This window comes from Rhinichthys klamathensis, unplaced genomic scaffold, assembly GCF_029890125.1.
Source record: "Rhinichthys klamathensis goyatoka isolate OS25496 unplaced genomic scaffold, OSU_Roscu_1.1 h1tg000515l_1, whole genome shotgun sequence".
Classification (NCBI taxonomy): Eukaryota; Metazoa; Chordata; class Actinopteri; order Cypriniformes; family Leuciscidae; genus Rhinichthys; species Rhinichthys klamathensis.
In genome coordinates this window covers 693,964-718,354 of record NW_026606995.1, presented here as the reverse complement: position 1 = coordinate 718,354, position 24,391 = coordinate 693,964, and the positions used below count along the sequence as shown (strand labels likewise).

The 24,391-nt window shown below is 49.1% G+C and overlaps 1 protein-coding gene across 5 annotated transcripts in view; it reads right to left on the bottom strand.

Moving 5' to 3' along the window:
* trim36 (tripartite motif containing 36) overlaps nucleotides 1-24,391 on the bottom strand; it is a 32,889-nt gene that overhangs the window by 6,559 nt on the left and 1,939 nt on the right. For 2 of the 5 annotated variants that reach the window (XM_056238302.1, XM_056238305.1), the window contains exons 3-9: nucleotides 24,344-24,379; nucleotides 15,644-15,987; nucleotides 13,028-13,174; nucleotides 8,143-8,238; nucleotides 7,670-7,923; nucleotides 6,564-6,685; nucleotides 87-392 (exon numbers count right to left, since the gene is read on the bottom strand). In XM_056238302.1, the coding sequence (XP_056094277.1) occupies nucleotides 87-392; nucleotides 6,564-6,685; nucleotides 7,670-7,923; nucleotides 8,143-8,238; nucleotides 13,028-13,174; nucleotides 15,644-15,987; nucleotides 24,344-24,379 (1,305 nt within the window). The remainder of the gene's footprint in view (nucleotides 1-86; nucleotides 393-6,563; nucleotides 6,686-7,669; nucleotides 7,924-8,142; nucleotides 8,239-13,027; nucleotides 13,175-15,643; nucleotides 15,988-24,343; nucleotides 24,380-24,391) is intronic. The other 3 variants (XM_056238304.1, XM_056238306.1, XM_056238303.1) reach the window with 2 other exon arrangements.

Here is a 24,391-nt window from a genome sequence, read left to right as displayed (position 1 = left end):
CAGGTGTGTGTGTGTGTCACCTGGAGCCGGGGGCGTGTGGAAGGTCACCGCAGGTGTGTGTGTGTGTGTGTGTGTGTGTGTGTCACCTGGAGCCGGGGGCGTGTGGAAGGTCACCGCAGGACTGTAGGGACTGCACACACTGTTACGGAAGCTCTTCACTCTGAAGGAGTAACGGGAGTCGAGGGCCAGATCCGACACCACAGTGTTACTGCCGTACACACACTCCGTGGCCCTCCAGCGCGACTCTTCATCCTCCTGCTCCTCCTCACACACCCTCCTGAACTCCAGCACATGGCGATCCGTGGGCAGGGAGTCCTCAGCCAGACGCCAGTGGATCAGGCCCTCGTTGTACACGCGGCAGCGAGAGAGATCGATCACGGGAGGGTCCGGGACTGAGGAAACACACACCAGCATCTCAGATCAACGTCTCACACGTGATTTACTCAAACATCAGCTGGAGATTCAGGAGAAACTGCTGGAATAAACACAAGAGAACAAGCCGCATGAACCGGGGAGAGTGCCTCGGGTTCGGGCACAGACAAATTCGCCGGCCTGACGGAGCAACGACGGTCCAAAATCGGACCCTCTGGGTGTTGTCGAGGAGGGGACTACGCTCCGCTCGGACAAGGTAACGGAAAACAGGCGGCACAGACGGCACTCTGGAGGAAGGTGGAGTCCGGAGACCCGGAGCTCTGGGCCGGGCTCGTTGGAAGGGGGCCACCGAGACCCTACTTTGACCCGAGTTTGGGGTCTCTAGGCGGCTGGGTCCCAGAGTTATAGCCGTTCAAAGTTGGGGCCCTTTTTCTGGTTTGAAAATTTCTCCAAGTCTAAAACCTGCAGTGAGTCGGGACTTCCAGGATCCCAGAGGCTCTGAACGCAAGCTGGGGAAGGTTCACCTTTCTCGGGCACGATCAGATCACCCCGCAGTCCTGGAAGTCCCCTCGGAGACATGGGTCTCGACCAGAACGAATGAATGCGATTTTGGTTTTCCGCAAATATCTCAAATTACACGGCGTCCCCGAGGCCCGGTACGCTCATGTTTGGCCAAGGGTCCCCATGGAGAATTCAGGACGATCTGTGAATGTGGTGAAACTGCTGGAATAAACAAGCCGCATGAACACGTGTTTCTGTCACTGTTTGTCATGTCTACCAGAACAGGAGTCGAGGCGGCTTCTATAAAAGCAGCTTTAAAAAAAACACACCAAGCATTTGTTAGTTTTTTTTGAGAGGACAGCAGAATAGAAAGTTGTGTTGGCAGGAAAAATAATATACAGATAATAAACAGTCTGTCTCCCTCTAAACACACACAGCTCACAAATACATTTTTCAGAAACTAGCAAGCAATGGACCTTACGATGATTATATTTATTTTACAAAACATGCAACAGAAGAAGTGTAAAGGGTGAATGGTTCAGGGCTCCAGACTGCGACCATTTTTCCTGCCGATGCAACCAAATATTTATTTAGGTTAGTGAGCGACCACAACGTTGCCGAGCAGCGAATGCAAACAAACTGACAGCGAAACGAAAATGCGCTACTCATTTATGCTTCACGGACCGTTTATTAGTTCGGACCAATAATAGACAGCGCCCCGATCTTGCCAGTCGCAGGCTGATCTCGATCACGCAACACTGTTACTAGGAGGTCCAGTGAAGAAATCCATTGAATTCGCCTCAGAATTAACAACCTCATCGCTGAGAGATCCAGTGAGAAACATGCAGATTCGGCGCAGAGTTCTCGGTTATAAACCAGATATCAGATCAAACAGCGCTGACATGGAAACCAGGAGAAACACTTATAGAAGGCCTTCAGTCCACAGATCAGCAACACTCACCATGGGTTTAGGCTAATGTAGTAACTCTAACCATAACTACAGTATTGAAACACTTACAAGTACTACACATCTTTTTCCAGCACTTCAAAACTATATTAATATCATATATAATTGTTATTTTTAAAGGTGGGGTATGTGATTTTCTTTTTTGACCATTTTTTCAAAATCACTGGAAATCCTATACCTAACCCCCTTACAGCCACTGAGTTAGTAGCACTGGCATGAAAATTAAGCAATTTAATCATCTGTGGAACGGGCAGGACTCGAAAAACTCCAGCCAATCATTTCCAAGACCACCTAGAATCATTGGACTGTAAGTGCGTCAATCAAACGGTCGTACCGTCCCCTTCGTGCGCATACTCAAAGCTCGTGACCCAGTCACAGTAAGTGCAAGTCGCCCCGGTACAGAGAGAGATGTGCAATCTCACGCATCCGAGTATTGCAGATGCATGATTGCGTGTCCATGTTCTTTGAATGGTGGAGTCAGGGCCAGCGTTGGAGGAAAGACGGTAGGACCTTTGGAGTTGTGTATTTTAAAAATTTGCCGTCCGTTTTGCAAATCCCATACCCTAACTTTAATGTGATGACCAACACATTTTTGTTCATCCTTCAAAGATTGTCCTAAAACTAAAAATGTTAAGATGTAGGAAAACTCTTATTTAAACACTAAAATAATAGTGTTTATAAAAAAATAAATTAAATTACCATTGTAAACATTAGGATGCTTATTGGCCATTTTCAATCCCTAATATAATTTTTTTTCACTTGTTTTGCTTTTTAAGTAATATTTAGACATTATGAATGATAATAATTAAAGTTAATTTCATCTACCACAGGCTCGGTGCTGCTGCCCTCAGATGTTAGTCTGGAGCCCTGTGAACTTAAAATAAAACTGCACATTGTAATATCTGTACGTTAAGTCTATTTATTATTAAAGAATTTGACAGTATTACAGTTATTTTGGGGGAAATTTGAATAATTGCATTGCAAGCTGATTTAAGGTGTGCCCCTAAATTTTCTGCTTGCGCTCCTATGTTCAGTCGGGGGCCGCAGCGCTCCTATGTTCAGTCGGGGGCCAGAGCGCTCCTATGTTCAGTCGGGGGCCACAGCGCTCCTATGTTCAGTCGGCGGCCAGAGCGCTCCTATGTTCAGTCGGGGGCCACAGCGCTCCTATGTTCAGTCGGGGGCCACAGCGCTCCTATGTTCAGTCGGGGGCCACAGCGCTCCTATGTTCAGTCGGGGGCCAGAGCGCTCCTATGTTCAGTCGGGGGCCAGAGCGCTCCTATGTTCAGTCGGGGGCCAGAGCGCTCCTATGTTCAGTCGGGGGCCACAGCGCTCCTATGTTCAGTCGGGGGCCAGAGCGCTCCTATGTTCAGTCGGGGGCCACAGCGCTCCTATGTTCAGTCGGGGGCCAGAGCGCTCCTATGTTCAGTCGGGGGCCAGAGCGCTCCTATGTTCAGTCGGGGGCCAGAGCGCTCCTATGTTCAGTCGGGGGCCACAGCGCTCCTATGTTCAGTCGGGGGCCACAGCGCTCCTATGTTCAGTCGGGGGCCACAGCGCTCCTATGTTCAGTCGGGGGCCACAGCGCTCCTATGTTCAGTCGGGGGCCAGAGCGCTCCTATGTTCAGTCGGCGGCCAGAGCGCTCCTATGTTCAGTCGGGGGCCACAGCGCTCCTATGTTCAGTCGGGGGCCAGAGCGCTCCTATGTTCAGTCGGGGGCCACAGCGCTCCTATGTTCAGTCGGCGGCCAGAGCGCTCCTATGTTCAGTCGGGGGCCACAGCGCTCCTATGTTCAGTCGGGGGCCACAGCGCTCCTATGTTCAGTCGGGGGCCACAGCGCTCCTATGTTCAATCGGGGGCCACAGCGCTCCTATGTTCAGTCGGGGGCCACAGCGCTCCTATGTTCAGTCGGGGGCCACAGCGCTCCTATGTTCAGTCGGGGGCCAGAGCGCTCCTATGTTCAGTCGGCGGCCAGAGCGCTCCTATGTTCAGTCGGGGGCCACAGCGCTCCTATGTTCAGTCTAGTGCTGCCACTAACGACTAATTTTCTAACGACTAATCTTTCGACTAATTTTTCGATTAGTCGACTAATCTAAACGACTAATTAAAAAAAAAATCAAGTGTTTATTTCGTTGTGTCCATTTTATTTTGAACTCAACTGAAGGGCCAAAACATAAAATGTCACCTGTTCAAAAACATTATGTATTAACAATCTAAGCATTAAGTAGGCTATCTGCATTTCCATTAGGCTATACCATATTAGTCAGAATCCAATCTAATCCTCTAATAACAAACATGTATTACTTAAATTAGCTCTTTGTTCGGCCTTAAAAAATGTACAGTAAGCTAATAATGATTAATTTATGTACATTTCTGAAAATCATAACTGATAACATCACTCTGCATTGTAAAGTAGATGCAATGCATTTTCTGTGAAAAGCGCTATACAAATAAATTGGAATTGAATTGAAAGAGTCTGGACTAGCCCACTATGAGTCGCGCTGAAAGCAGGCAGGCACGCAGTTATGTAGCTCGCGTTTACACTTGCGTGCATGGCGGGCCCGTGCCGCGGTTCGCGTGAATGTGAAAGCAACACGGACTCGGGAGCGCTTGTTCAGGAAGTTAAGTAACCTGCCCATGCGTTTTAGCTGATTATGATGCATTTAGTTAAATAAAACACATGTAAGGGCTGATAGTGTTGATGATTTACCTTGGATACGCGAGAGTTGAGTCTGCAGTGTATTCGCGCGTTGCGCGTGCAATCAGGGCAACACTTGGAAATCCACTGTCTCCTCAAAAGAGTCCGTTTGAAAAACACAATATATTGACCCGCGTTCTGTTTTCTATCATGCGCCGTGCACGTTTGCGATGGCATAAGATGCACGCAAACTCAACAGGGTTCGATAGAATTAAGTGTGAAACCAGACCAACGCTGCGGGGGGCGCCGGGAACAATCGCGCTCGCGCTCAGACCGCAGCAAACGAGCCCACTGTGAAAGCTCCGTCACCTGCCTCCGCAATTTTTCATATCAAAGCAGTGAAGGCGGGCGGGAACGTGAAGGAAAATGATAGCAGTTAAACCAGCAGGGCGCGCACGCCGCACAGACTGGTGTGTGGAGGTGAATTACAGTGAGCCGTTTGTGACGGGAGACCAAAAATAAATAGCGGTCAATAGTAAAACGACACGTCGACTAAAAAAATTGCCGTCGACTAATTTGCATGGTCGATTACGTCGACTAAGTCGACTAATCGCGGCAGCACTAGTTCAGTCGGGGGCCAGAGCGCTCCTATGTTCAGTCGGGGGCCGCAGCGCTCCTAGCAAACACAGCTAGTCTGGAGCCCTGCGGTTGCATGCACAGTTTGAGCAAATGAACGGCCAGAACACATTAAAAGTTTCTGTTTTCTGTTAGAACGGTGTCGTGTTAGCGGCCCCTAAGTTAATATCTAATGATCTTTGCAATGGAAGTGAATCAAACTAACTTTAGCTGGACAATAACTTTATTCTAGAGCTGCTGTAAAGCCTAACAAACTCTGTCACTGTAATCTCCTGTTATCACTGTGAAGCTGCTTTGAAACAATCTATATTGTTAAAAGCGCTGTATAAATGAAGGAGACTTGACATGGTGACGTCACATTACAAAAGCTGCTGGGAATGGGTTTAAAGCGTCACACAGTCCTATTACTGTTCCTCTGAGAAAGACCTTAACCTTCCCAGAGCGAGACACACGTGACCCGAGGCCCGTCTGCCAAGAGCCCGGGCTCAGCGCCCGCAGCTTCTCCTGAACAACAAGCTATTGATCCGCACGGGGGACACATGAAGCCGGACGGAGAACAGGAGACGCAGGGAAGAGAGCAGCGAGTGGAAGAGAGAGAGTCTGTTGCACTGCAGACGTTTGAGTTCAGCAGAATTTAAAAGCATCACTGCGTTTTGCCTCGTCAGCGATTCAGCCAATCACATTAGACAACTGCCATGATAAAGATTACAGGCATCAGGAGCATCAGTGCGGATCAATACGCTTCCAGAAGAGCATCAGTTTCTGCGGTCAGCAAGAGAGCACTTCACTCAGCGGAAGCCCTGAACAGACACGCTAGTAAACAGGCCTGGATGTGTTAAAATCCTCCAGGCGGTGGAACAAGTTGCACAGTGGAAATCGGGATAAATCCGCTGATTCTCCATCCGATCCCGGAGAGCCTTTGCTCAGCAGGAATGACCTGAGCTCAAGGAGAGTGTGTATCCGTACACAATCATTCACCTTTAACCCTATAATGAGCTTCAGGATGTTCCACTCAAACTGGGCTTGCCATGATGTCAGCAAAGGCCAGATCTTACACAAGAGCCTCAGTGACTCCATGAAGCATGTTAAGGGTTTACTCCACTAAAGAGCTTCTGCTAACAGCGCTAGCGGCTCAGGGTGACTGCTTCTGCTAACAGCGCTAGCGGCTCAGGGCGATGGCTTCTGCTAACAGCGCTAGCGGCTCAGGGCGACGGCTTCTGCTAACAGCGCTAGCGGCTCAGGGTGACGGCTTCTGCTAACAGCGCTAGCGGCTCAGGGTGACGGCTTCTGCTAACAGCGCTAGCGGCTCAGGGTGACGGCTTCTGCTAACAGCGCTAGCGGCTCAGGGCGACGGCTTCTGCTAACAGCGCTAGCGGCTCAGGGTGACGGCTTCTGCTAACAGCGCTAGCGGCTCAGGGCGACAGCTTCTGCTAACAGCTCTAGCGGCTCAGTTACCTCCACCGAAGCTGAGCTCCTTCAGCAAGATCTCCTCCTTCGACGTGTCCAACACAAACTCCTCAAACGACGGGGTCGCCGAAGCCTGGAAGGTCTTCAGGGACTCGGTGGCTTTCTGGATCCTGTCAAAAACAAACACAATGAAGGCCATTCACATCCAATTAACATTACAATGGCATCAACAGTTTCAGGGAGTTTCCAACAGCAGAATTGATTTCATGACACTTCTTTACTTACGAGATTGCTACTATCAGAGAGAAAACTATAACCCTGTGTAAATGAGTCTCAGAGGAACAATGCTGTCCATTCTCTGCTCTAGGAGAATCATGCAAATCAACAGCAGGATTTATTACTGTGAAGCTGCTTTGAAACAATTGGTTTTGCATAAAGCCATACAGAAATAACCAAGAATGACATTGAGTCCATCGGGACCAGCCACTGTGGATATCAGATCGAACAGCGCTGACTAGAAAACCAGCAGAAACGTTATAAAAGTCCACAAATCAGCAACATTCACCATGAACATTTTTTGTTCATCCATCAAAGATCGTCCCCATTTATTAAACTAAAAGTTTCAAGATGTAGGAAAACTCACACTAATAAAAAATATATATTGTTAGTCTGGGGCCCTGTGAACTTAAAATGAAACTGCACATTGAAATTTCTGTATGTTAAGTCTATTTATTACCAAGGCATCTGCCAGTAATAGTCAAAATGGGGAAATGTGAATAACTGCAGTACAGGTTAATTAAAGCTTCTGCCCGTGCTCCTAATAATGTTCAGTCAGGGGCCACAGCGCTCCTAGCAAACACAGCTAGTCTGGCGCCCTGCGCTACATTATACAGCTAGAAATAATGACTAAGGGTTTGTGGGAAAGTGAAAGCCAAAGCTGCTTAGTGGACTAATAGAGATCAGTTATCAGGATTACAGTGAACGTACAATGAACCTTGTGGTTTAAATCTAGAAACAAGCCGGTGGACAAAGATTGGGGATTACAGGCACGTGCGAAGGGCAAGGAAGGACCCGAGGCTCGTCACGTCACCAGCAGAGAACAAGCAGCACGACCCTGAGACGAGTGTGTGAGAGCAGAAGTCCTGCACACACACCTGACGTGCAGCAGTTTGGCCGTCTGGACGAAGCAGGACTGATCGGTCTCCTTCAGCACCTCCTGAGCGTATCCCACAAGCCCACTGTTCTCCAGCATGCCCTGGTACTCCTCCACCTGGGCCCGGAGCCGGTCCACTCGCAGGGTTCTGGCCTGCTCCACGCACCGCAGCATCTCAGTCCGGCGCTCCTGCAGCGTCTCGAAGAGCCGCTCGAAGTGTTCGTTAGCCCGCCGCTCCGCCAGCTGCCCGTTCTCCTGCGGTCACGAGAACACCGTCACACAACCATCCGGACACCAGCGTGCAAACACACCCACATACACGGATAGGGGCGTGTGATTGGGGAAAATGCAACATCAAAGTGATAAAAAAATAATGAGTAAGTCACATGATTGAGGGATCATAAATCAGCTCAGCTAAACGAGAAGTTTCCGGAAGCTCAACCAATCAGGATCAAGCAGAGACCGGCTTCTTACCTCTGTGTGATTGATCATCACTTCCAGTTCAGAAATCTGAGTCCTCACTTGGTCTTCTTTGCTAATTAAGTAATGGATACTCTTCGACAGCTTCTCCTGTTGACAGAGTAAAGCCCATTAGAACACAGTGGAAAACTCGATTTCCGGCCAGTGTGGGAAACATAATCCCACTTCTGTGAGACGCTGGACAGAACATCATAAGATGGAAATGATCACATTAAACATGGATGAGTCACGGCTCGTTTACAGTCGCCTGATATTTCTGACCTCTTAATCACAGGCCCTCGCAGACACACCTATTCACCAGAAACACGAGCGCTTGTTTCAGCTCAGGCAGACACATCAATACTTTAGGGGTCGTGAATTGTGCTATAAAAACACACTGTATGTTTCAGAACTGAAAACTTCTGTTAGTCCAGCTTTAGCTGAAACCGAGCTCCCAAAATGACCAGTTTATATACACTCACCGGCCACTTTATTAGGTACACCTGTCCAACTGCTCGTTAACACTTAATTTCTAAGCAGCCAATCACATGGCGGCAACTCAGTGCATTTAGGCATGTAGACATGGTCAAGACAATCTCCAGCAGTTCAAACCGAGCATCAGTATGGGGAAGAAAGTTGATTTGAGTGACTTTGAACGTGGCATGATTGTTGGTGCCAGAAGGGCTGGTCTGAGTATTTCAGAAACTGCTAATCTACTGGGATTTTCACGCACAACCATCTCTAGGGTTTACAGAGAATGGTCCAAAAAAGAAAAAACATCCAGTGAGCGGCAGTTCTGTGGGCGGAAATGCCTTGTTGATGCCAGAGGTCAGAGGAGAATGGCCAGACTGGTTCGAGCTGATAGAAGGGCAACAGTGACTGAAATAACCACTCGTTACAACCGAGGTATGCAGCAAAGCATTTGTGAAGCCACAACACGCACAACCTTGAGGCGGATGGGCTACAACAGCAGAAGACTCCACCGGGTACCACTCATCTCCACTACAAATAGGAAAAAGAGGCTACAATTTGCAAGAGCTCACCAAAATTGAACAGTTGAAGACTGGAAAAATGTTGCCTGGTCTGATGAGTCTCGATTTCTGTTGAGACATTCAGATGTTAGAGTCAGAATTTGGCGTAAACAGAATGAGAACATGGAACCATCATGCCTTGTTACCACTGTGCAGGCTGGTGGTGGTGGTGTAATGGTGTGGGGGATGTTTTCCTGGCACACTTTAGGCCCCTTAGTGCCAATTGGGCATCGTTTAAATGCCACGGCCTACCTGAGCATTGTTTCTGACCATGTCCATCCCTTTATGGCCACCATGTACCCATCCTCTGATGGCTACTTCCACCATGTCACAAAGCTCTAATCATTTCAAATTGGTTTCTTGAACATGACAATGAGTTCACTGTACTAAAATGGCCTCCACAGTCACCAGATCTCAACCCAATAGAGCATCTTTGGGATGTGGTGGAACGGGAGATTCGCATCATGGATGTGCAGCCGACAAATCTGCGGCAACTGTGTGATGCCATCATGTCAATATGGACCAAACTCCCTGAGGAATGCTTCCAGCACCTTGTTGAATCTATGCCACGAAGAATTGAGGCAGTTCTGAAGGCAAAAGGGGGTCCAACCCGTTACTAGCATGGGGTACCTAATAAAGTGGCCGGTGAGTGTATAATGATAATCACTTTTCAACAGCTGGAAGAGTAAAAACATGGTAAAGTTTTTCAAAAGAGTTCCACATGTAGAGATGTTAACCAATCACAGCAGTGGGCGTTTACACTGAAGTCTCACAGCCAATCACAGCAGTGGGCGTTTACACTGAAGACTCACAGCCAATCACAGCAGTGGGCGTTTACACTGAAGACTCACAGCCAATCACAGCAGTGGGCGTTTACACTGAAGTCTCACAACCAATCACAGCAGTGGGCGTTTACACTGAAGTCTCACAGCCAATCACAGCAGTGGGCGTTTACACTGAAGACTCACAGCCAATCACAGCAGTGGGCGTTTACACTGAAGACTCACAGCCAATCACAGCAGTGGGCGTTTACACTGAAGACTCACAGCCAATCACAGCAGTGGGCGTTTACACTGAAGACTCACAGCCAATCACAGCAGTGGGCGTTTACACTGAAGACTCACAGCCAATCACAGCAGTGGGCGTTTACACTGAAGACTCACAGCCAATCACAGCAGTGGGCGTTTACACTGAAGACTCACAGCCAATCACAGCAGTGGGCGTTTACACTGAAGACTCACAACCAATCACAGCAGTGGGCGTTTACACTGAAGTCTCACAGCCAATCACAGCAGTGGGCGTTTACACTGAAGACTCACAGCCAATCACAGCAGTGGGCATTTACACTGAAGTCTCACAGCCAATCACAGCAGTGGGCATTTACACTGAAGTCTCACAGCCAATCACAGCTGTGGGCGTTTACACTGAAGACTCACAGCCAATCACAGCAGTGGGCGTTTACACTGAAGTCTCACAGCCAATCACAGCAGTGGGCGTTTACACTGAAGACTCACAGCCAATCACAGCAGTGGGCATTTACACTGAAGTCTCACAGCCAATCACAGCAGTGGGCGTTTACACTGAAGACTCACAGCCAATCACAGCAGTGGGCGTTTACACTGAAGACTCACAACCAATCACAGCAGTGGGCGTTTACACTGAAGTCTCACAGCCAATCACAGCAGTGGGCGTTTACACTGAAGACTCACAGCCAATCACAGCAGTGGGCATTTACACTGAAGTCTCACAGCCAATCACAGCAGTGGGCATTTACACTGAAGTCTCACAGCCAATCACAGCTGTGGGCGTTTACACTGAAGTCTCACAGCCAATCACAGCTGTGGGCGTTTACACTGAAGTCTCACAGCCAATCACAGCAGTAGGGGTGACCCCGAATAGTCGAAGATTCGATGCTTCGATAGGAGGAGCCTGATTCGACTACCAATCTCACGGTCGAATCTTCGCAGATGTGTTATTAAACGAGGATTATGTCATTTTGGCTATATGAGTGTGCTCAATGTCTGATTTCACATAGAACTACTGGTTTTCTGTCAATACCTTAATATGCAGCCTATTATGATAATGCTGTCAATAAAAATGTGCAAAGAAAGAAGCTTTTAATAAATATTTTTTAACGTGCGTGCAGCGTGAATAAATCCAAACACCCCGTGACAGATTTAAGTTTCACTTTCGATCCGTGACCGACAGAGGAGCGTCTTGTCGGCAGGGATTTAAATCTTTAAAAATGTCTGGGATAAGAAAATCTAAAGATGCACACCATCAGAAAGGATATTCTCCAAGGCTGGATTTAGCATCAGGAAAACCATGATCGCACTTCTGCCGGCCAACGTTAACAGGATGGTTTTCCTCGGGACGTTCTAAAACGCTTAACGGGAAAAAAGCTTTTAAAACGCTTAAATGGCACTTTTACGTGCTTAATGTATGTACACAGTAGGCTACACACCTTAAGAAACCATTCTATGTGCAGATAAGCAGATGAACCCAGAATATGAACGCAACGCGTTTCTCAGATAGAAAGTCACGTAAAGCTTTTTCTTTAACGGTTTTCTATGGGAGGAAAATGCTTAACGTAGTCGTAGCCTATAATAAAACGCGTTGCGTTCATATTCTGGGCTCATCTGCTTTTCTGTAGGCTATATAGTATGCTTTATTAATAAGGTGTGTACAGAATTTGACCTTTTAATATAACAGTTTTAGGACAAAGCCGTTAAGCGTTTTTTCACGTTAAGCGTTTTAGAATGTATTTTATCCGCGCACACAATTTGAAAAGACTCAAACGGACACAGGCCGAGTGAAAGACTGGATTTAGTTTTTTCGATCAGGTATGGGTACAAGTGATAAAACATTTCAGCCGGTTCTAATTTGATTTTTGGATACTGGGAACACGTTTAGCTAAAAAGACTGCCGCTCCAGTTTAGCGTTTATTGTTGTTTCTGCAGTTAAAAAGACAAAGTTGACAATCCTGGCCATACTTTCGTTATTTTCAATAATGTCTTTATTTTTATTTTAATAATTGATCACTCAGGGTGATCTAATTTAACTATTTGTGACTTGTGTTTTGAATATTTGTTCCCCTACACTTTAGGCATTTTGCACACATTTGTTCTGCTTCTTGTGACTTGATTCTGACTTATTTCGTTTTGTATTTTTATTTATTATAAATGTATATTGTGTTCTTAATTGTTGATTATTTTTCAGTGCATCGATATTGCGCTGTAGGCTTACTTAGAGCATGCTCGTACAGGCAATTCAGCCGATTTAATTTGATTTGCATGTGAAATGCAAATCCTATCTGCAGTGTGGCCTTTCTGCAGTTATTTATGTTATTTCTTAGTTTTATTGATCCAAAATGTTTTTATACATTTTCTTCTATATCTTTGTGTGATGTTCTGTAGATCGCGGCTTTAAAATGTTAAAGCCCCGCCCCCTCCCCAACACCACACATGATTCGACTATTAGTCGACTATAGGCAGGACTTGACGAATCTGATTCGACTATGAAAATCCTTAGTCGGGGACACCCCTACACAGCAGTGGGCGTTTACACTGGTGTCTTAAATCAGACCTTCTCATTTATTTAATTCAAAATGTATTTGTTCAAATGAGAGGATTAAAATCAGGGTGGAAAATTAGCATTTATTTCTAAATTATGACAGACTTTAAGTACAAGTAAGAATAAGTGGCAGCTCTAGAAACATTTACCCATAAAGTAGAAACGTATATTAAATTACATAAAAGCCCCTGAAGGCCGTTTTTAATGTAAAAAACATTATAAGTGCACCTCAGGAAACAAGGAAGCAAGGACAGACGGACCCGATGTTGGTTCGATGGATGTTTAACGGGACGTACCTTGAGGATCTTGTAGGCGCTGCTCATGGAAGTGACTCTGTGATTAGCGTGAGATCCTCCGAGTTTGCAGAGATGACACACGGGACGCCGGCACACCTCACAGTACATGTTCACCTTCTCCATCTCGTGCTCGGGACACATCAGCACCTGCGAGGAGAGGCAGTGATGGACTAGATCAGGAAGGAGTGACGGACTAGATCGCGAGGGAGTGACGGACTAGATCGCGAGGGAGTGACGGACTAGATCGCGAGGGAGTGACGGACTAGATCGCGAGGGAGTGACGGACTAGATCGCGAGGCAGTGACGGACTAGATCGCGAGGGAGTGACGGACTAGATCGCGAGGGAGTGACGGACTAGATCGCGAGGGAGTGACGGACTAGATCGCGAGGGAGTGACGGACTAGATCGCGAGGGAGTGACGGACTAGATCGCGAGGGAGTGACGGACTAGATCACGAGGCAGTGACGGACTAGATCGCGACGGAGTGACGGACTAGATCGCGAGGGAGTGACGGACTAGATCGCGAGGGAGTGACGGACTAGATCGCGAGGCAGTGACGGACTAGATCGCGAGGGAGTGACGGACTAGATCGCGAGGCAGTGACGGACTAGATCGCGAGGCAGTGACGGACTAGATCGCGAGGGAGTGACGGACTAGATCGCGAGGGAGTGACGGACTAGATCGCGAGGGAGTGACGGACTAGATCGCGAGGGAGTGACGGACTAGATCGCGAGGGAGTGACGGACTAGATCGCGAGGCAGTGACGGACTAGATCGCGAGGCAGTGACGGACTAGATCGCGAGGGAGTGACGGACTAGATCGCGAGGGAGTGACGGACTAGATCGCGAGGGAGTGACGGACTAGATCGCGAGGCAGTGACGGACTAGATCGCGAGGGAGTGACGGACTAGATCGCGAGGGAGTGACGGACTAGATCGCGAGGGAGTGACGGACTAGATCGCGAGGGAGTGACGGACTAGATCGCGAGGGAGTGACGGACTAGATCGCGAGGGAGTGACGGACTAGATCGCGAGGGAGTGACGGACTAGATCGCGAGGCAGTGACGGACTAGATCGCGAGGGAGTGACGGACTAGATCGCGAGGCAGTGACGGACTAGATCGCGAGGGAGTGACGGACTAGATCGCGAGGCAGTGACGGACTAGATCGCGAGGCAGTGACGGACTAGATCGCGAGGCAGTGACGGACTAGATCGCGAGGGAGTGACGGACTAGATCGCGAGGGAGTGACGGACTAGATCGCGAGGGAGTGACGGACTAGATCGCGAGGCAGTGACGGACTAGATCGCGAGGGAGTGACGGACTAGATCGCGAGGGAGTGACGGACTAGATCGCGAGGGAGTGACGGACTAGATCGCGAGGGAGTGACGGACTAGATCGCGAGGCAGTGACGGACTAGATCGCGAGGGAGTGACGGACTAGATCGCGAGGCAGTGACGGACTAGATCGCGAGGGAGTGACGGACTAGATCGCGAGGGAGTGACGGACTAGATCGCGAGGGAGTGACGGACTAGATCGCGAGGGAGTGACGGACTAGATCGCGAGGGAGTGACGGACTAGATCGTGACTGACAGTAGGGCTGCAACAACGAATCGATAAAATTGATAATCGATAATGAAAATCATTGACAACGAATGTCATTATTGATTAGTCGTGTCTGCCCACCATGCACAGGAAACTTCCGCTAGTTACGTCTAATTTCAGCACTGAATAACACATATGGAGGAAATGCATCTAAGAACAGTGCTGGAAACAGAGAGATCTGCAGCGGGACCGGCGAGGGACCCAGGCTGCCCAAACACGATTTTAAGCTTCAAGCTAACGCACAAGCGAAATGTTTAACACGGCTTGCCTGTCAGGCGCTTTCACAGAAGCGTGTGCCGTTAAATGTGCGATATCTTTCCTCAGCGCAAAACTTTCATTATACGGTTATATCTTATCTTTGTTACAAATTCACGCGAGCATTTCCATTTTGCATGAAGGCTCGTCCTGACCGCTAAGCTTCAGACTCACTGACTGAGCGCCTCAAACTGAGGAAGACCATTAATATTCATCGCAAAAATATTGAGCTGAAATATCTGTTTGTTGGACGTTAAATTTAGGTTTAAACGTCAACATTAAAGTATTCGTAATTTAAGTATTTTAAGAGAGTGGTAACTGTAAAGGAAAGACTGCATGTAATTGAATATAAATGTAAGACGTTTCTCTAACATTTACAGGATAAAGAAAAGACAGAAACGAGTCACTGTTTCCAGAGTGAATATGTGTTTTCCTGCAGAACATTCCTCTTATCTGTTAACACTGAGTTTGTGTTTTTATTTTTCTTTATTAATCTTTATTATTATCTTCATTTTTAATGTAATGGTTTAAACTGTCCTTTTCCTTTATAGCTCTTTTGTACATCCCATAGATATATTCACATGTTTTTATAGCATTCAGTATTTGTTTGACGGACAGCTTTGGCCAGGACGTGGAATAGTGTGTTTTGTCAATGAAAAGAGAAAAGAAAATTGGGCTTTTTAAAAATCGGATTAGTCAATTAATCGAAGAAATGATAGCCGTCAGTTGCAGCCCTGAGTGAGAGCGGAGAGGCGGGCACCTTGGGCCTGAAGTTGGTGGTGGGCCCCACGTACTCGTGCTGGGCTTTGGGCGTCCCCCAGGGGTGGTTGAGCTTGAAGCACTCGTTGCAGTAGCTGGTCCTGCAGTCCATGCAGCTCTTGGTGGCCTCGTGGAGCGGCGGCTTACACACACTGCACATGATGGCCACGGCCGCGCGGGCCGCCTGGCGGTAGCGCTCCACGATGCTCTCCAGCGTGAAGTTCCTGAAGAGCATGCTGATCCCGCGCTCCCCGAGGTCGATGTCGTGCTGACAGCCGGGACACGGGAACGTGGTGATGCGCGGCGTGACGGAGGAGCGCCTCCACCCGGGAGAGGAGATGGAGCCTGAGCAACACGAGAGACCAGTCAGAGGAGCGGGGGAGAAGTGGACGGGGCACACACACACACACTCGCACACTCACGCAGTCACTCACTCACTCACGCAGTCACTCATGCACACACTCACGCACACACACACTCACGCAGTCACTCACTCACTCACGCAGTCACTCATGCACACACTCACGCACACACACACTCACGCAGTCACTCACTCACTCACGCACACACACACTCATGCACACACTCACGCACACACACACTCACACGCACACACACACTCACGCACACACACACTCAGGCAGTCACTCATGCACACACTCACGCACACACACACTCACGCAGTCACTCACTCACGCACACACACACTCATGCACACACTCACGCACACACACACTCACGCAGTCACTCACTCACTCACGCACACACACACTCATGCACACACTCACGCACACACACACTCACGCAGTCACTCACTCACTCACGCACACACACACACACTCATGCACACACTCACGCACACACACACTCACGCACACTCGCTCACGCACACACACACTCATGCACACACTCACGCACACACACACTCACGCAGTCACTCACTCACTCACGCACACACACACTCATGCACACACTCACGCACACACACACTCACGCAGTCACTCACTCACTCACGCACACACACACACACTCATGCACACACTCACGCACACACACACTCACGCACACTCGCTCACGCACACACACACTCGCACACACACACTCACTCACACTCACACACTCATGCACACACACACACACTCACGCACACACACACACACACACACACACACTCGCGCACACACACTCGCGCACACACACTCGCGCACACACACGCACACTCGCTCACGCACACACACACTCGCACACACACACACTCACACTCACACACTCATGCACACACACACACTCACGCACACACACACTCACGCAGTCACTCACTCACTCACGCACACACACACTCATGCACACACTCACGCAGTCACTCACTCACTCACGCACACACACACTCATGCACACACTCACGCACACACACACTCACGCAGTCACTCACTCACTCACTCACGCACACACACACTCATGCACACACTCACGCACACACACACTCACGCAGTCACTCACTCACTCACGCACACACACACACACTCATGCACACACTCACGCACACACACTCGCTCACGCACACACACACTCGCACACACACACACACTCACACTCACACACTCATGCACACACACACACTCACGCACACACACACACACACACACACACACTCGCGCACACACACTCGCGCACACACACTCGCGCACACACACTCGCGCACACACACGCACACTCGCTCACGCACACACACACACACTCGCACACACACACACTCACTCACACTCACACACTCATGCACACACACACACTCACGCACACACACACACACTCACTCACGCACACACACTCGCGCACACACACTCGCGCACACACACTCGCGCACACACACTCGCGCACACACACTCGCGCACACACACACACTCATGCACACACTCACGCACACACACACTCACGCAGTCACTCACTCACTCACGCACACACACACTCATGCACACACTCACGCACACACACACTCACGCACACACGCACACACACACTCACGCACACACACACTCACGCAGTCACTCATGCACACACTCACGCACACACACACTCACGCAGTCACTCACTCACTCACGCACACACACACTCATGCACACACTCACGCACACACACACTCACGCAGTCACTCACTCACTCACGCACACACACACACTCATGCGCACACTCACGCACACACACACTCACGCACACACACACTCGCACACACACACACTCACTCACTCACACTCACACTCACGCACACACACTCACACACACTCGCGCACACACACACACACACACACGCACACTCGCTCATGCACACACACACTCGCACACACACACACTCACACACATGCACACACACACACTCACACTCACGCACACACACTCGCGCACACACACTCGCACACACACTCGCGCACACACTCGCGCACACACTCGCGCACACACTCGCGCACACACACTCGCGCACACACACACACACACTCTCAAACTCGCACACTCACGCACGCACACACACACACTCATGCACACACTCTCAAACTCGCACACTCACACACACTCACGCACACACTCATGCACACTCGCACTCACACACACACACTCACTCACGCACATTCACACGCACACACTCAAACGCACGCACTCAAAATAAAGCAGTATCAATAAGGTCAGACACAGATGGAGAGACTCAGAGACAGTGGAAACAGCAGACAGTGATCTGGACAAGCGAGACTTCAAACACACGTCAAAAATGGAAATTAACCACTTTGGAAAAAAACCCCTGAATGACAGACTGATTACAGGTATTCCACAGTGATGAATGAGATCGAGGACACTGTTCTTAAAGCTGCAGTGTGTCATTTCTGTCAGAAACTGAAGCGGTGATTCAAATATCGTTTTCTAACAGGTTTCCCCAAACACTCCATCTGTCATTGGTCAGTCAAACAGGAAGCCCCGCCCCTAACCCACGTGATTGGCCGAGACAGAAGTTGACCTGGCTCTACTTAAACAGAACAATGTCATGAAAGAGTCAGTGTTTTGCTCGTCAGGAGCCAATTAGTGATGCATCGTAATTAAAAATATTGGGCGGAACCAAAACCAGAAATTCTGGACACACTGGGCTGAAAGCTGAAACTGAACAATTATTTTAAATCTGTTTTTTTTTGTGTGATTACTTGTTCTTGCTTCAGGTGGTGTTTCTAACGTAACATCTAGACTCAAACAACAACTTTAAAATATTCTATTAATACTAATAAGTATTTATAATATTACTTGTATAAAATATTGCTTACAATGCTAAGAGTAAATAACATCTTGAGATGTTGTGCTAAACAGACTCTGCAGGTAAACGTGCTTTATTAATGAGACCTTTCTGTGCATTTGTGAGCGTGATTAACCCAACGCAGATCGGCCTGAACATTAACCCAACGCAGATCGGCCTGAACATTAACCCAACGCAGATCGGCCTGAACATTAACCCAACGCAGATCGGCCTGAACATTAACCCAACGCAGATCGGCCTGAACATTAACCCAACGCAGATCGGCCTGAACATTAACCCAACGCAGATCGGCCTGAACATTAACCCAACGCAGATCGGCCTGAACATTAACCCAACGCAGATCGGCCTGAACATTAACCCAACGCAGATCGGCCTGAACATTAACCCAACGCAGATCGGCCTGAACATTAACCCAACGCAGATCGGCCTGAACATTAACCCAACGCAGATCGGCCTGAACATTAACCCAACGCAGATCGGCCTGAACATTAACCCAACGCAGATCGGCCTGAACATTAACCCAACGCAGATCGGCCTGAACATTAACCCAACGCAGATCGGCCTGAACATTAACCCAACGCAGATCGGCCTGAACATTAACCCAACGCAGATCGGCCTGAACATTAACCCAACGCAGATCGGACTGAACATTAACCCAACGCAGATCGGACTGAACATTAACCCAACGCAGATCGGACTGAACATTAACCCAACGCAGATCGGCCTGAACATTAACCCAACGCAGATCGGCCTGAACATTAACCCAACGCAGATCGGCCTGAACATTAACCCAACGCAGATCGGCCTGAACATTAACCCAACGCAGATCGGCCTGAACATTAACCCAACGCAGATCGGCCTGAACATTAACCCAACGCAGATCGGCCTGAACATTAACCCAACGCAGATCGGACTGAACATTAACCCAACGCAGATCGGACTGAACATTAACCCAACGCAGATCTGCCTGAACATTAACCCAACGCAGATCTGCCTGAACATTAACCCAACGCAGATCGGCCTGAACATTAACCCAACGCAGATCAGCCTCAACATTAACCCAACGCAGATCGGACTGAACATTAACCCAACGCAGATCGGCCTGAACATTAACCCAACGCAGATCAGCCTCAACATTAACCCAACGCAGATCGGCCTGAACATTAACCCAACGCAGATCGGACTGAACATTAACCCAACGCAGATCAGCCTCAACATTAACCCAACGCAGATCTGCCTGAACATTAACCCAACGCAGATCGGCCTGAACATTAACCCAACGCAGATCGGCCTGAACATTAACCCAACGCAGATCAGACTGAACATTAACCCAACGCAGATCGGCCTGAACATTAACCCAACGCAGATCGGCCTGAACATTAAGCCAACGCAGATCGGCCTGAACATTAAGCCAACGCAGATCGGCCTGAACATTAACCCAACGCAGATCGGCCTGAACATTAACCCAACGCAGATCGGCCTGAACATTAACCCAACGCAGATCGGCCTGAACATTAACCCAACGCAGATCGGCCTGAACATTAACCCAACGCAGATCGGCCTGAACATTAACCCAACGCAGATCAGACTGAACATTAACCCAACGCAGATCGGCCTGAACATTAACCCAACGCAGATCGGCCTGAACATTAACCCAACGCAGATCGGCCTGAACATTAACCCAACGCAGATCGGCCTGAACATTAACCCAACGCAGATCGGCCTGAACATTAACCCAACGCAGATCAGACTGAACATTAACCCAACGCAGATCGGACTGAACATTAACCCAACGCAGATCGGCCTGAACATTAACCCAACGCAGATCGGCCTGAACATTAACCCAACGCAGATCGGCCTGAACATTAACCCAACGCAGATCAGACTGAACATTAACCCAACGCAGATCGGACTGAACATTAACCCAACGCAGATCTGCCTGAACATTAACCCAACGCAGATCGGCCTGAACATTACCCCAACGCAGATCGGCCTGAACATTAACCCAACGCAGATCGGCCTGAACATTAACCCAACGCAGATCGGCCTGAACATTACCCCAACGCAGATCGGCCTGAACATTAACCCAACGCAGATCGGCCTGAACATTAACCCAACGCAGATCGGCCTGAACATTAACCCAACGCAGATCGGCCTGAACATTAACCCAACGCAGATCGGCCTGAACATTAACCCAACGCAGATCGGCCTGAACATTAACCCAACGCAGATCAGCCTGAACATTAACCCAACGCAGATCGGCCTGAACATTAACCCAACGCAGATCGGCCTGAACATTAACCCAACGCAGATCGGCCTGAACATTAACCCAACGCAGATCAGACTGAACATTAACCCAACGCAGATCGGACTGAACATTAACCCAACGCAGATCGGCCTGAACATTAACCCAACGCAGATCGGCCTGAACATTAACCCAACGCAGATCGGCCTGAACATTAACCCAACGCAGATCAGACTGAACATTAACCCAACGCAGATCGGACTGAACATTAACCCAACGCAGATCTGCCTGAACATTAACCCAACGCAGATCGGCCTGAACATTACCCCAACGCAGATCGGCCTGAACATTAACCCAACGCAGATCGGCCTGAACATTAACCCAACGCAGATCGGCCTGAACATTACCCCAACGCAGATCGGCCTGAACATTACCCCAACGCAGATCGGCCTGAACATTACCCCAACGCAGATCGGCCTGAACATTAACCCAACGCAGATCGGCCTGAACATTAACCCAACGCAGATCGGCCTGAACATTAACCCAACGCAGATCGGCCTGAACATTACCCCAACGCAGATCGGCCTGAACATTAACCCAACGCAGATCGGCCTGAACATTAACCCAACGCAGATCGGCCTGAACATTACCCCAACGCAGATCGGCCTGAACATTAACCCAACGCAGATCGGCCTGAACATTAACCCAACGCAGATCGGCCTGAACATTACCCCAACGCAGATCGGCCTGAACATTAACCCAACGCAGATCGGCCTGAACATTAACCCAACGCAGATCGGCCTGAACATTAACCCAACGCAGATCGGCCTGAACATTAACCCAACGCAGATCGGCCTGAACATTACCCCAACGCAGATCGGCCTGAACATTAACCCAACGCAGATCGGCCTGAACATTAACCCAACGCAGATCGGCCTGAACATTAAGCCAACGCAGATCGGCCTGAACATTAACCCAACGCAGATCGGCCTGAACATTAACCCAACGCAGATCGGCCTGAACATTAACCCAACGCAGATCGGCCTGAACATTAACCCAACGCAGATCGGCCTGAACATTAACCCAACGCAGATCGGCCTGAACATTAACCCAACGCAGATCGGCCTGAACATTAACCCAACGCAGATCGGCCTGAACATTAAGCCAACGCAGATCGGCCTGAACATTAAGCCAACGCAGATCGGCCTGAACATTAACCCAACGCAGATCAGACTGAACATTAACCCAACGCAGATCGGCCTGAACATTAACCCAACGCAGATCGGCCTGAACATTAAGCCAACGCAGATCGGCCTGAACATTAACCCAACGCAGATCGGCCTGAACATTAACCCAACGCAGATCGGCCTGAACATTAACCCAACGCAGATCGGCCTGAACATTAACCCAACGCAGATCGGCCTGAACATTAACCCAACGCAGATCGGCCTGAACATTAACCCAACGCAGATCGGCCTGAACATTAACCCAACGCAGATCGGCCTGAACATTAACCCAACGCAGATCGGCCTGAACATTAACCCAACGCAGATCGGCCTGAACATTAACCCAACGCAGATCGGCCTGAACATTAACCCAACGCAGATCAGACTGAACATTAACCCAACGCAGATCGGCCTGAACATTAAGCCAACGCAGATCGGCCTGAACATTAACCCAACGCAGATCGGCCTGAACATTAAGCCAACGCAGATCGGCCTGAACATTAAGCCAACGCAGATCGGCCTGAACATTAACCCAACGCAGATCGGCCTGAACATTAACCCAACGCAGATCGGCCTGAACATTAACCCAACGCAGATCAGACTGAACATTAACCCAACGCAGATCGGCCTGAACATTAAGCCAACGCAGATCGGCCTGAACATTAACCCAACGCAGATCGGCCTGAACATTAAGCCAACGCAGATCGGCCTGAACATTAAGCCAACGCAGATCGGCCTGAACATTAACCCAACGCAGATCGGCCTGAACATTAACCCAACGCAGATCAGACTGAACATTAACCCAACGCAGATCGGCCTGAACATTAAGCCAACGCAGATCGGCCTGAACATTAACCCAACGCAGATCGGCCTGAACATTAACCCAACGCAGATCTGCCTGAACATTAACCCAACGCAGATCGGCCTGAACATTAACCCAACGCAGATCGGCCTGAACATTAACCCAACGCAGATCGGCCTAAACATTAACCCAACGCAGATCAGATCACACACACTGCAGCTTTAAAGCTTGACGAAGCCTCTCTCTCCTGTTTGTCCAGGTCAGTGTCGTGGGATTTTGCCACTTCACAAGCAGGAAAATCATTTTAGGGTGAAAGAAATCACTTCTCCAGCAAGCATTTGAAACAGAGAACATCTGAAGTGATATGCAAACAAACACTAAATAAAGAGATCACACTGTACGATGCAGCAGACACACGTGCAGCACAGATGATGAAGACACGCATGCGGACGATGATGAAGATGAGCGAGAACGAGGCCAACATCTGAACGAGCGGCGGGTTCAGATCAGGCATGGAGTGTGTATGATGAAGTAAAGCGTGTACTTATGCCGTGAGTGTGCTGTGCGGCTCGGCATGCTGGGAACTGATGGGGAAAAACAAACGCTCAGACCAGAAACAGGCCCGTCAGCACAAGGTCCTTCCCTACAGAACCACATCAGCCTGCCAGTAAGAACATGGCTAATGATGGCGAGACCAGTGTGTTAAAGTGAGTAAATCATTAGTCGTGAGGGAAGCGTTTGACACGGAAGGGTAGAGCGGGTTCTGGAACGCATTTAGATTAATAACTACGTCTCCTCGAGCTCACCGGTCACAGCAAGTGTATTACCTGACGAGAAGTTATTTAATAATTCAACCTAGTTCTAAGTTCACTGCTATTTATTTGGTTGCTGCTGTCTAGAAGAAAAACGCCTCAATATTCTCTCTCTCTGCGTGAGACAAACGGTGGATTCCTGAGTCGCTCCAGGGCGACGTCTGCTGTTCTGCAAACACACGGTTCTCACGGTCACGGGGAGATTAGTGCGTCTGTCAAACGCTCACGGGTGTGTGTTACGCAGCTGCCGCATCTACTCTGATCGAGAAGAGAAATGAGCACACAGTTCTAGAGACACACTACAGCTAATGAGATTACGTGACCCACATCTACCTCTCCCTCCAAACGCCCTCCTCAGTGAGGCTGCAGGCGACA